The sequence below is a fragment of the Schistocerca americana genome, chromosome 11 (genome assembly GCF_021461395.2).
Source record: "Schistocerca americana isolate TAMUIC-IGC-003095 chromosome 11, iqSchAmer2.1, whole genome shotgun sequence".
In the NCBI taxonomy this organism is placed as follows: Eukaryota; Metazoa; Arthropoda; class Insecta; order Orthoptera; family Acrididae; genus Schistocerca; species Schistocerca americana.
This window is the reverse complement of record NC_060129.1, coordinates 41485840-41500649: the sequence shown is the minus strand read 5'-3', so window position 1 is coordinate 41500649 and position 14810 is coordinate 41485840. Positions and strand designations below refer to the sequence as shown.

The 14810-nt window shown below is 43.2% G+C and overlaps 1 protein-coding gene across 1 annotated transcript in view; it reads right to left on the bottom strand.

Moving 5' to 3' along the window:
* LOC124553726 overlaps positions 1–14810 on the bottom strand; it is a 126215-nt gene that overhangs the window by 39126 nt on the left and 72279 nt on the right. Inside the window, exon 5 of the mRNA XM_047127646.1 lies at positions 11441–11478. Within this exon, the coding sequence (XP_046983602.1) occupies positions 11441–11478 (38 nt within the window). The remainder of the gene's footprint in view (positions 1–11440; positions 11479–14810) is intronic.

Here is a 14810-nt window from a genome sequence, read left to right as displayed (position 1 = left end):
ACGTAAGACATGTGTAAAATCATTGATGAGAAGAGTGTCACAGATGTCTGATGGGAGACAGATCATAATAGTGTTAGAAGATATAGCAAAGAGGAAAACACTCAGGATGGAGCCTTGAGGCAACCTGATCTGGATAAAGGTGCCTGGAAAGGTCAAACCAACAAATACCTTTAAAACTCTGCCTCTTAAAAATTCCAGTAGGAAATGGGGCAGACAGCCTCTGAAGCCCCACATGTATAGAGTACAGAGGATACCAGTCCTCCAGCAGGTGTTGCAGGCTTTTTCCAAATCAAGAAAACACGGCCACAGTCTGGTGTTTCCATAGGAAACCATTCATGACATGGTCAACTGCTGAACAGCATGTTCGAAATAAACATTGTGCAGTGGTTTGTAGATTGCGAGCCTAGTCACCAAACCAGCCAGCCATGAACCATACATTCCAGCACCTTTCAAACACAGCTGGTGAGAGGAAGTTGTTTGTCCATACCAGGCTGAAATATGGTATAACACTGGCTTCACATGCCAGGTCCTAAGGGACCAAACTGCTTAGGTCACTGGCCCCTAGACTTACACACTACTTAAACTAACTTATGCTGATAACAAAACACACACACACACACACACACACACACACACACACGGATGAGGGAGGACTCAAACCTCCAGCTGGAGGAGCTGCACAGTCTGTGGCGTCCTGTCTCAAACTGCACAGCCACTCCGCATGGCAAGGAGAAAGTGCTTGTCTTCAAGAGAAAGGTGCTCCAACATCTGAATGTGAACATCATCCTGCGCTGGGGCAGAAGATTGGGATGAAGTGAGAGCATGGCCTAGCTCGCTCACAGAAAGGCATCATTGTAGCATTCACCATTCTGAGAGGAGAAGGGTATCACCTGAGCCTCCTCCACTCGTTTCTGGAGGTGGTTTGGTTTGATTTTTTTTTTTTTTTTTTTTTTTTATTTTTTTTTTTTTGTAGTAAGTTCCTATGGAACTGAACTGCTGAGGTCATCAGTCCCTAGGCTTACACACTATTTGATCTAACTTAAACTATCTTATGCTAAAGACAACACACACCCATGCCAGAGGGAGGACTGGAACCTCCTACGGGTGGGAGAAGCACGAACCATGGCAAGGCGCCTCAGACTGCTTGGCTCCGAATGAGGAAGGCAGGGTGATGGTGGGTGGAGTTCTAAATCTCCGCAAAATAGCAGCCCACAGTGTTGGAGATAGCAATAGGATCTACAATGACATCATCATTTGGTCATGTCAGAAATAGGACCTTGGTCTCATAGAACTGACGGATGCTGCCTTACATGACAGAAGAGGGAGTGAAACTGGTAAAAGAACTAGTAAATGAAATCCAGCCAGCTTTTATGGTATCCTGAAGAATGTGACACTGTGCAGCCAACTACAAGGGCCATTAAAATGAAACCAGTCATTAGTGTAAAGTAACAGAACGATTTTATTAACTCAAAAATGTAGTTATACACAGTACACATACACAAAAATAGTCACCAAAACTGTTGGCATATTTATCCCCTTGTGACACTAGCTGGCTGATTTCATCCTTGAAGAAGCTAGTTGGCTGCTGTAAGATCAAGGCCTGGGCCTCGTCACACACTTCATCGTCCATTGCAAATCGATGTCCGTGAATAGCTTGTTCCAGCACTTCCCACCAAAACTGATTCAATGTCATCTTCACTGCATTGGCCATGTGTGGATGGGCATTATCATGCAGGAGGATAATGCCATTGAACAACATGCCTCAGCACTTTGACTTGATGACCCATATAAGGTTCTGTCAAGTGGCTTGATAATGCTGGGCACTGATGGTGGTTTCCTGTTGACAAGCAGTGGGCCCTTGTGGTAAAAAAAAAGAAAAGAAAAAGAGACATGACCTTATCAGAACTGGTGAGCTCGGCCTTTTATTTCATTGGAGGTGGTGAAGTCGCATGTTTCCTCTGCTTGCTCTGATGCTTGATTTCCGGTTCAAAATGGTAATATCATGTTTCATCACCTGTGAGAATATGTGACAGAAAGCAGTATTTTTTCTCACGATAATGTTGCAGATGAAGCAAAGACAGCACCATTCGAGTATTGCGCTGTTCAGTGATCAGTTGGTGGGGAATCCAATGCGCACAATTTTTCGAAATTATGGTGTGGGCGGTGCCCATGCTAATACCCAGTAACTGATGGCTTTCATCCACGGTGATTCTGCAGCTCTCCAAGATTAAAACATTCACTTCTACAACCATTCCCGATGTGATGACACAATAAGTCTGTCCAGGATGAACATCATTTTCCAGTGACTCATGCCCCTCAAGGAATCGTTTGTGACATTGCACAATACTTGAACAACACTGTACTTGGCCTTCATCCATCAATACATTTCATAGCCTCCAACTCGCTCCACCGCCAAAAATTGAATCACTCCTTGTTGTTCCCGCTTACTCGTCTGCACGTTTGGTAGTGGATGATAACTCAGTTTTTATTGTTGCTTAAGTCTTGTGAATATCCTTGTGTAGGGTGGCTTCCTAGAGTAAATTTTCCATGTGGAGAAATTTATTTCTGTTTAACAGCTTGCGGTCTCAGAGAACAGTGAGAAATCTGCACAGTAACTTTCAGTGTTACTTTATTCTCCTTTGGTATATTTTGGAACTCAGTAGCGCCATTTGAGACCTTGTATCTATTTTATACACAGTACGATATGGCTAGGGACTGTGCTTGTTGTAAGTGGACACAAGGAGAGTTGGCTGCTGTCCAGAAACAGCTGGAAGCTATGTTGGCAACCATCGACAATCTTCTAGCTAATGTTCGAAGTTGCGGTGAGATTGGGATGCCAGTGAGGAGACCTGCGACACCTTTGGTGCCACTGGAATCCCCTAGTGACCCTGACATTGCTGTGGCTTCTGATACACAACATCTGATCAGTCTGTCCTCACTCCAGAGTGGGTGGCAGACAGTGGTGGGTTCGCATGTCACCAGGCATAAGGCATAAGAGGGAGCAGGCCATGCGGCTGGCTTCCTACATCTTAGCAACAGGTACGAGGTGCTTCTCAGTGTTGCTGATAACTGAGCCAGCACATGATGCCTCTCCTGTTAGGCCAGTGGTCGATTTTCCTGCCCAGTCTGGACAAGTACAGAGGCTGGGTATGCTAGTCATTGGGAGCTCCAATGTTAGCCAGGTGATGGAGCCCCTCAGGGAGATAGCAGGCAAGGTGGGACGGGAGGTCTCATCCGTGATGTGGAAGGGGCCCTGCCGGTGGCTATCGGGCGCACTGGGTGCAACTGGCTGCATATAATTGCACATTTTGGCATAAATGAGACGTGCCACTTGAGTTCTGAGGCCATCCTTGGCTTTTTTCAGCGGCTGACTGATTTGGTGAAGGCAACAAGCAACCCACACAGGGTGCAGGCTGAGGTGTCTATTTGTAGCATCATACCGAGGGTTGATTGCAGTCCTCTGGTTTGGAGCAGAATGGAAGGGCTAGACCAGAGGCTCAGATGGCTCTGTGACAGTATCGGATGCAAATTTCTCGACCTCCACTATCAGGTGCAGAATTGTAGGGTTCCCCTTAATAGGTCAGGCGTGCACTACACCCAGGAAGTGGATTCTTGCGTAACAGAGTATGTGTGGCATGCACATGGGGCCTTTGTTTAGGTTAGAGGACCCCTCCCTTGGAAGCAAAGACAATTTGCCTGTTAAATCAGCCACAGTGACCTCAGAGAATCTTTGTTCTCACAGATCAGAGATAGAAAAGGTTAATATGGTTTTAGTAAACTGCAGGAGCATACAAGGAAAGATCCCAGAACTAGTATCGCTTACTGAAGGTTATAATGCACAGATAGTATTGGAAACAGAAAGGTGGTTGAAGACAGACGTCAATGACAACGAAACCCTAAGTTCAGATTGGAAGGTTTATCTTGAGAATAGGTTAGTCGCCAATGGCGGTGGTGTGTTCATTGCAGTAAAAGAAGTTCGGCAAAATCTAGCAAGGTTATTACGGATTCCAAATGTGAATTAATCTGGGTGAAACTGCCTATCAAAGAATGCTAAAAAATTGTGATTGTATGCTTTTAAAGACCACCTGGGTCAGGATCTGTAGTTCTAGAGTGCACAGACAGAACTTGCAGAATATCATGAGTAATTTTCCTGCATAATAGGGGTAAGTTCAACATACCACATAAAGATTGGAAATGTTATCCCATCAAAACTGGTGCCACAGACAGGGAATCATGTGGCATTGTTCTGGATGTCTTGTCCAAAAACTACCTTGAGCAGATAGAGAACCAATTCGTGAGGGCAACTTCTTAGACCTTCTGGCAACAAAAAGACATGGACTTATCGAATCAGTTAATGTAGATGAAGGTACCAGTGATCATAAGGGTGTGACAGCATCTATGACAAAGGGCCCTACAAGGAATGTTAAGAAATGTAGGAAGATATATTTGTTCAGCAAGGGTGACGGGATACTAATTTCAGAATATCTCAGCAATCAGCATCAAATATTCGGTGATGAGGACGAAGATGTGGAGAATAAATGGAAAAAAATTCAATGGCATAGTTCAATATGCCTTACACAAATATGTTCCGAGTAAGGTTTTAAGGGATGGGAAAGATCGACCATGGTTTAATGGCCATGTTAGAAAAGTGCTACGTAAACAAAGAGCACTTCATCTCATATTCAAGAGAAGTAAAAATCTAGCTGACAAAAAGGTCAACAAAGTGAAAAGGAGCATAAGGAGACAAATAAGAGAAGCGTTCAATGATTTCAAAAGTAAGACATCGTCAACTGAAGTGAGTAAAAACCGTAAGAGATTTTGGTCATATGTAAAATCAGTAAGCGGATCAAAATCATTATTCATTCTCTCAGCAACCACAGTGGCACCAAAATGGAAGGTCACAGAGAGAAGGCCAAAATACTGAATTCGGTCTTCTGAAGTTGTTTCACCATGGAAGATCATAACACTGTCCCTCCTTTCAATTGTCATGCGAACATCGAAATGGCAGGTATTGAGATTACCGATTGCGGACTTGAAAAGCAGCTACAATCACTTAGTAGTGGAAAGGCTTCATGGCCAGATGAGATCCCTATAAGATTCTATGAAGATTATGCGAAAGAACTTGCTCCCATTCTAGCAATAATTTATCGTAGATCACTTGAGGAATGAAAGCTACCTAACAACTGGAAAAAAGTGCAGGTCATTCCCATTTTTAAGAAAGGCCGTAAAACATATCCACACAATTACAGACCTATATCGTTGATGTCAATCTGTTTTAGAATTATGGAACATGTTTTATGCTCAAGAATTATGACTTTTTGGAAAATGAACATCTCCTCTATAAAATTCAACATGGATTCCACAAACAGAGATCCTGTGAAACTCGGCTCGCTCTGTTCCTCCATGATATCCACAGTGCTGTGGCGCTCAGGTTGATGCCATGTTCCTTGATTTCAGTAAGGCATTTGACACCATCCTGCATTGTCATTTAATGAAAAAGATACAGGTTTAAGGAGTATCGGAGCAGACCTGCAATTGGATTCAAGACTTTCTTGCAGACAGAACTCAACACATAGCTCTTAACCTTAACGGAACTAATTCGACAGATGTAAAGGTAATATCTGGAGTACCACAGGGAAGTGAGAGAGGACTGTCACTATTTACAAAATACACTCCTGGAAATGGAAAAAAGAACACATTGACACCGGTGTGTCAGACCCACCATACTTGCTCCGGACACTGCGAAAGGGCTGTACAAGCAATGATCACACGCACGGCACAGCGGGCACACCAGGAACCGCGGTGTTGGCCGTCGAATGGCGCTAGCTGCGCAGCATTTGTGCACCGCCGCCGTCAGTGTCAGCCAGTTTGCCGTGGCATACGGAGCTCCATCGCAGTCTTTAACACTGGTAGCATGCCGCGACAGCGTGGACGTGAACCGTATGTGCAGTTGACGGACTTTGAGCGAGGGCATATAGTGGGCATGCGGGAGGCCGGATGGACGTACCGCCGAATTGCTCAACACGTGGGGCGTGAGGTCTCCACAGTACATCGATGTTGTCGCCAGTGGTCAGCGGAAGGTGCACGTGCCCGTCGACCTGGGACCGGACCGCAGCGACACACGGATGCACGCCAAGACCGTAGGATCCTACGCAGTGCCGTAGGGGACCGCACCGCCACTTCCCAACAAATTAGGGACACTGTTGCTCCTGGGGTACCGGCGAGGACCATTCGCAACCGTCTCCATGAAGCTGGGCTACGGTCCCGCACACCGTTAGGCCGTCTTCCGCTCACGCCCCAACATCGTGCAGCCCGCCTCCAGTGGTGTCGCGACAGGCGTGAATGGAGGGACGAATGGAGACGTGTCGTCTTCAGCGATGAGAGTCGCTTCTGCCTTGGTGCCAATGATGGTCGTATGCGTGTTTGGCACCGTGCAGGTGAGCGCCACAATCAGGACTGCATACGACCGAGGCACACAGGGCCAACACCCGGCATCATGGTGTGGGGAGCGATCTCCTACACTGGCCGTACACCACTGGTGATCGTCGAGGGGACACTAAATAGTGCACGGTACATACAAACCGTCATCGAACCCATCGTTCTACCATTCCTAGACCGGAAAGGGAACTTGCTGTTCCAACAGGACAATGCACGTCCGCATGTATCCCGTGCCACCCAACGTGCTCTAGAAGGTGTAAGTCAACTACCCTGGCCAGCAAGATCTCTGGATCTGTCCCCCATTGAGCATGTTTGGGACTGGATGAAGCGTCGTCTCACGCGGTCTGCACGTCCAGCACGAACGCTGGTCCAACTGAGGCATCAGGTGGAAATGGCATGGCAAGCCGTGCCACAGGACTACATCCAGCATCTCTACGATCGTCTCCATGGGAGAATAGCAGCCTGCATTGCTGCGAAAGGTGGATATACACTGTGCTAGTGCCGACATTGTGCATGCTCTGTTGCCTGTGTCTATGTGCCTGTGGTTCTGTCAGTGTGATCATGTGATGTATCTGACCCCAGGAATGTGTCAATAAAGTTTCCCCTTCCTGGGACAATGAATTCACGGTGTTCTTATTTCAACTTCCAGGAGTGTATATGAATGATCTACTAGGAAGTGTCGGATGCTCTTTAAGGCTATTCGCAAATGATTCACTTGTTTATAACAAAGTAGCAACGCCAGAAGATAGTAAGCATTTGCAGAACGACCTGCAGAGAATTGATGAATGGTGCAGTCTTTGTCAGTTGGCCCTGAATGTAAGTAAACGTAACATATTGTGCATACATATGAAAATAAATCCACTATTGTACAGCTACACTCTTGATGACAAGCAGCTGGAGGGAGTGTCTGCTGTAAAACATCTAGGTGTAATCATCCACAGCGACCTTAAGTGGAACGATCCTATAAAACACAGATAGTGCGAAAAGCAGACACCACACACAGAATCACTGGAAGAATCTTGAGGAAATGTAACTTATCCATGAAAGAAGTGGCTTATAAGGCGCTTGTTCACCTGATTCTCTAGTATTGTCCATCTACCTGGGATCCCTATCAGGTAGGGCTGATAGAGGAGATAGAAAAGATCCAACAAAGAATGGCTCATTTCATCACAGGTTCATTTACCTGGTGAGAGAGCATTACGGAGATGCTAAGCAAACGACCCTGGCATATGTTACAAGAGAGGCGTTGTGCATCATGAAGAGATTTAGTATTGAAATTTCAGGACAGCACTTTTCAGGAGGAGTCAGACAACATATTACTTCAACCCCCCCCCCCGCCCCCCCCCCCCACACACACATACATCTCATGTATTGACCATGAGGGGAAAATCTGACAAATTCCAGCCAATACAGAGGCTTACCAACAATCATTCTTCCCACACACTATTTGTGAGTGGAACAGGGTTGGAGTGATCAGATAGTGGTACCGAAAGTGCCCACCGCCACACACCATTAGGTGACTTGCGGAGTATGATGCAGATGTACGTGTAACTTGTGTGACCATCTTCTCTTCAGCGTGAAACCAGACTGGCGCTATGCAACATCAAACAGTGTGCACGAGTCAGACACACTACCAATGGATGACATCACCATTCACGCTGTTACATGGTGCCACCTTACATGTAAGGCAAAGGTAGACGCAATGACCAGGTTTCATTTGAATGAATCTCATATATATTACACACACACACACACACACACACACACACACACACACCTATATAATGGATACAGTACAGGATAAAGATTAAAAATGTGAAGAGCATGTCTCAGTTGGAATAGGAGTCAGCAAACAGAAAACAGATAGCACACAGGAAATGGTAGCTCCAGTACGTGTCAGAGAGAATGGACCACATGAGATGACGGGCAAGTTGAGCTGAGAACAAGAGGTCCAAGTAGGAATAGGTGTGCATGCAGTCTGAAGGGAACTTGGGTGCTCCAGTGTTAAGACTTACGAGGTTGAGCTGACAGAAGGTCAACCAAGAGCAAACCTCTTTGACAGGTTCTCAATAAGCCCCAAGGGGGACGGTGAGCGTTATAGCTGCCAGGCAGCAAAAAAGGCGTGAAGGAGCTGACCAATACGTTTGAATATGTCTATTATGGTGACAGTGAATGATGGAAGCATGCATACATTACAAAGAGAAAACTGAAACGAGGTAGGAAAATTGAGACCAGCTTGCAGACGGATGTTCAATGAGATGGTTTGGCTATGAATTCCATCCTAGGTGACCAGCATGCCTCCCCCCCCCCCCCCCCTCACGCTGGAATGTACGTTGAGTAAACTGGAAGTAAATAGGAGAGATCGAAGCAGTCACGAGTACACAATTTTGTTTCTTGGAGGCAGAAACCAAGCACATGCTGCAGTGCCAAGTGCAGCTATTCCATTTGAGTAGATTGGGAGGGGGGGGACAAATGAAGGATAGTCACCTCAACAGCTGCCAAGTGACATACTTCAAAGACCCACTACTACAGGGTGAAGAGGCTGGAGAATGCTGTTCCACAAGATGCACAGAGGTTTCGGCATTCTACCTGGGTCAGCCTGGGGACTCCAGGACAGAAAAATGTTAGCCAGTGTGCACTGGCAAAATGGAGGTTGGCCAGGTGAGGGTAACATGCGGTGACACAACTGAAAAAGATCTCAAAGTTGGGGAAGAAAAGGAGACTGTTTGCCTTTGATTGATTTCTTAGAGCCTTTATAGTTGGCAGATGAAGACTCAGATGTATGTTAGCTGGAGGGATGTAGGAAGTCTTTGTGGAAGTATTCTTTTGGTCTTTTCCAGCCCACCAGTTGTGTAGCATGTGATTTTGCCACCAGGGGCCATGGTTTGGTGACTTGTGCACCTGTAGGAGGAGGAGACAGGGATGCTTATGTGATACTGTACAATTTCACAACTGCAGTACTGAACTGTGTGTTGCAAGCTGCTCCTTCGTGGATCAAGGTGTAGTAAGAACAGTACTACAAGCACCAAATGGTGTAATGCAGGGCTTATGACTAGGTACCAACTTGCATGTGACAGGGTAGAGTAGTTTTTCCTTCACCCAGATCTCCTAGATGGCCTGCTCACTGAGATACATGGAGTATTCATGGGATGAGGCACTATGGTCACCATAGCAATTGATAAAATGGGGGAGGAGGAGGTTGGTAATCACCCTTGTGAGCACTTCAATTCCAAGTAACACATTTGGCCATGTTTTCAAAGAGCAGGTGAAGGTGATTATAGTGTTGACACTGGTGATAATACATCTTGTTTGGAACATATGGTTGGACTGCGATCACTTCACAGCCTTTAAGGGAAGCACCAGTCAATCAAATGTTACAAAATGACTGCACGTGGGCACTATGTTCATATCAATCATATTTATTACCTGAAGGACTCCAGTGATGCACTGATCAGAGAGATAAGCATGGATTTCTCCCTCGGTCAGACCATCAAGTAGCCAAGTGTGAATAACAGTACATGAAAAATTCGGTGTATGATGTTCCTTGACATGAACAGGATAGCTGTGGAAGAGGGAAACTGTAAGCAGTTCTTAGGCTTAAAAATCACAATTTATCCCCAGAAGCAACGTCACATTATGTAAGTAAGAACAAGATTTCACAGGGCCTGCAATTGCATCAACACCTTTCTGAATAATACAAGATTAACCATAGAAAAGGAATTATTTTCTTTGGTACATGATACCATGAAGACCTAAGGTGTGGCTGGTGGAGTCTGAATCTTTGGCCTCATTGCATTTATGTTTAGTAGATACAGACTGAGATGGTGATGGGCTCATTGCAAAAAAGTTCTCAATGATTGCCAGCATCTCCAATGGCGTACTCTTTCCGACTGGGGGGCCCTGAGAGGGAGGCTCACCCACCTTAGGTGACTGTTCACATCTCATGTAACTTTCTGAACACATGGACCAATTGGCAGTTGGTAAGGTAATAGCTCAGCAATCACCCCTCCCCGGCACTGTTTTGTACCAGGAGGTACACGCAAACCCTACCTGTCGACCCATGACTGGGAAACACTTGTCACCCAGTTACCCATTATGTATCACAAGCATGGGCAGGCCTTCAGGAATGCACAGGGAGGAAGAAGAAACAAAAAGACCTCAAATACCAAAACACAGGAAGGGGAGCTGGAGAACAAAGTTAGAAAGAAAAAACTGATGAGAAACTGTCTTGATGCCAAGCTATCGAATTTTCGGAACACGTTCCCAAAACTATCCAAAAACTATTCCCCAACAAAATGGAAAAGAACAGGAGAATGGACATGCAGCAGAGAAAGGGAAGATATGACGCAAAGACTTGGACCCCACGCTAGCCGAGCATCAGCTCATCAAAGAGTGATGAGCCACCTGGGGTGGGTATGGGGTGATTTTTTTTATTTAGTCTGTGAAAACATACTTTTCTCCTATGATATGCTCTAAATTCTCTCCAGCTATTTAAAATACTTCTTGGTGGTGGCCTGTAAACTGCCAATACTACAAACTGAGCATGACTGCAGCACAGCATTGGAAGATCTGTTCAACACTTTATTCATTAATCAGAGAGGCTGGGAATTAGCTCCAATTTGTGGATAGATGGCCACTCATCCTTTCTTCTTACTTGTCTTACAGTAGTGTAACATTAGCTTGTGGCCATCAAGATGAATCTCTCTAATTTTACTGATTTTTAGGTGACATTCTCCATTAAGCACAATACAGCTGCTGAAAGTCTACTTGAACTTTTATTTTCCTGTGTGGATATTAAAAGTTCGCTCTATTTATTTAGGAACAGTCACATAATGGCTGTTGTAGAGAATAGCATTACTCACCATACTGCCTTGTAATGTTGTTGCTTATTGGTAATACTGAATAATTACAGAAGTGTATTTTATATCTGAAGTACTTCAACATTTAGTACATAAAAATTTATACTACCCAAAAAGTGCTGCAGTGAATTATGAAAACTTACCTCGCACTATCAGATGTGCATCTTTTCGAGGTTGCCACCTGAAATATACAAGAAATGGCCCATGATTTACAACTGATGAGACAGTAAATAAATAAAATTCTATTAACACTAACCAACATCTGATTGGTCCAGAAAATGCTGTTTGCGAAGTTTGAAAATAGCATTAAAGAAGATATGACACAAAATGTTGCAGTTATTGGAACAGAATGTTAGTAAGAATACACACTTCATTTCCACACTTTTGTTTTGGTACTATAAATAACTACACAAGCCAGTGGTTCAGTTATAGCCATACTTCCTACTAGAGGCTTCAAAAAGGAAAGTGGCCAAAAACAGCTTTCATCTGCCATGCACTTAAGCTTTGCAAAAAATTTCCTTTCCTTATTTTATTATGAAAATTGTTATTCACCGAGAGGTGAACCCACTATCACTAGTGATGCATTTGGGCATTTTTGTTCTGGGCAGCCCAAAAACTATTTGCAAAGGTGAGGAGTGTCCTCTAAGTCCTACCACAAAATTCAAATGCAAAATTAAGTACATGCTTGGAACATTAAATATACAAACACTTATCAATGTTGGCAAATACTAAGTGCTGCCAGACATTGTAAATTCACTAAAAACTAAAATATTGCCGTTACAAAATACCAGAGTCACAGATGAAGAAATACCACTTTTTGATAACTGTAGATTCTTGACAGAGAAAGCAAAAAATAAATACACAATACTGTGCCAAACCAGGTTCTCCATTCATAAATGGTAAATCTATATTAAAATCATTATCAAATTTTTCGTTACCTTAAGACTAAGTCTTCCCCTGTAATAACTCAATTAGTCAAATGACAGGTACCTAATACTTAAAGCACATGCATCAATAAACCAGGATAACAAGAATAATGCCAGCAAAGTAAGACAGTATTGAGAATGCTCTGATGAAGTACCAGAGAAAAACAAAAAAAATTATTACATTTCAATCCTCAAACTGATAGAGAATTGAGATTAAAACATTTTCTACCAAAACTGCTATTAAATGTATTTATTCACAATTGGAATTTTGACTATTATGACATTCTCAAGTGACAGCTTACTATGAAGTCAGTCAAAGTTATTGAGTGTCACACCTGGTGCATGCGGATTGGAAATTAAAAAGTGCAGTCTGACACGAGTTTAATACAAATTATTACATGAAGCGCTACTATATTCCTAGAAGATTCAAAGAAATTCCATGAAAAGGACAAGGAGAAAATAAAATAACAGCAGAAATTCTACAATACAACAGATATCACACATGGCTTAGGACAGGCAGGTTCTGTGAAGGACACATTGCAATGAAAGGAGTAAAACAGCAAAATATGATTGGAATACATTTGTAAATTTTAGAAAGGCTACGACTACAAAGCTAGACCAGTTTTATTCAAAATTCTTACAGAATCTGAAATACAGAAGACAACAGGAGTCCTCTTAAAAGAACTTTAGCATCTGAGATAAGCCATGTCAATGGACTACATCCATTATTGTTTCAGTACTGACTTGAAAATGTGATCATTGAACAAAAGGAACAGCTGCAACAATCTAATATCGAACGTGGAATACTTCTTCGATGAAAATTGGATAATGTCAAAATTGACTGATTAACTTTTGTAGATGATTTAGCAGTATTGGCAGTGTAAAACAAGCAAAAATAGAGAGAAAGAAAAACTGTAGTAAACACATGACTACAAATCACCTCTGATAGGAAGCAGTACTGACAAAGAACAAAACTGCAACATCCAAATCAAAGTATCAGGAGAAGATTAATTTAATAATCTATGAGATGTCAAAACCAAATGGTGGGGGGAAAAGAAGCCATAAGAGAAATACTATGAAAGATAGACTTTGCTTTTGACTTAACATAAGATATTTACAATAAAAATTCATTTTCCAAAATGTCAAAACCTCCAATTTCTAAGGCAGTCATTTGGCCAGAATGCACATCTGCATCAGAAACAGTAATTTTAGGACTGCTTTCATACAGTCAGAATAGCGCAATGCCTGTAACTGTCACTCCATCAGGAGCTGCACACAGCTGTGGTTACGTATCTAGTGAATGAGCAAGGTCACACATAAACAAGTAAGTCCATATCCCTTTAGCTAAAAAGTATTATGTAGCCTTCTTGATCATACTATTTTCATTAACCATTGTTACTTGGGCATTCACTCACTCAGTGATTGTTTACTTGTAGAGGCAAGTAGAAGAACAGCAAAACAGAACACTTGCTTAATGTGAGACAAGCTGTTTTGCATGCCATATCATGATGACATTTGGTTTGTGGGATGCTCAACTGCACAGTTATCAGTGCCCGTAAAAAGTCCCAAATTTTACACAATCCAATCAAGCTTGGGTGAGAAAGCAACATAGATAAATAGAACCAACAAAATAAAAAAAGCACAATTTATAACCTGGTCAACATACAATAAATTCCTGTCAATAGACACTAAGATCCAACATTACAAAACTGTAACTATCCCAGAAGCAACTTATGCTTGTGAAACTCTGCTCCAAATTGAAACTGAAAGAAGAACCACATAACTCCTCAAGACTGAATGGAGAGTTATCAGAACTTGCATCAATAAAATATACCAGGTTGGTGGAGTCTGGAGAATTCTTCCTAATGAAACTATCTATTGTGATATTGACCCAATCACCAGCACAATGAAGAAGAACAGAATCTCATATTTATTCCATGTCTTACAACTGCCTGACAACAGGATTTTTTAGATGACTAGTGATGACAAGTCTCGGAAAGAAGACAGGAGGACAGTGGGTCAAAGAAATTCAGCAACATCTTGAAGCAGTTGGACTCAGTATTACTAATGCAGAGAACAAAAACGAAATTAACACTCTCCTTAGGAATCACAAATTTTTAGCAGAAATGACACACAGAAGACCGGTAGAAATTTGAGACGAGTGAAGAAAATTGCGTTTGGTAGGTAGGTGGTTAGTGTTTAACGTCCCGTCGACAACGAGGTCATTAGAGACGGAGCGGAAGCTTGGGTTAGGGAAGGATGGGGAAGGAATTCGGCCGTGCCCTTTCAAAGGAGCCATCCCGGCATTTGCCTGAAATGATTTAGGGAAATCACGGAAAACCTAAATCAGGATGGTTGGAGACGGGATTGAACCGTCGTCCTCCCGAATGCAAGTCCAGTGTGCTAACCACTGCGCCACCTCGCTCGGTAAAATTGCGTTTGGAACAAATAAAAAATTACTGGGCTGATCACAAGAAGCAATTAGTCCAATCTTCAAAGAGGAATTGAACGTGGAATGACTAAAGTGGTCCAATGTGGCCAATCAAGTTAATAACAATAATAATAATAATAATAATAATAACCGTGG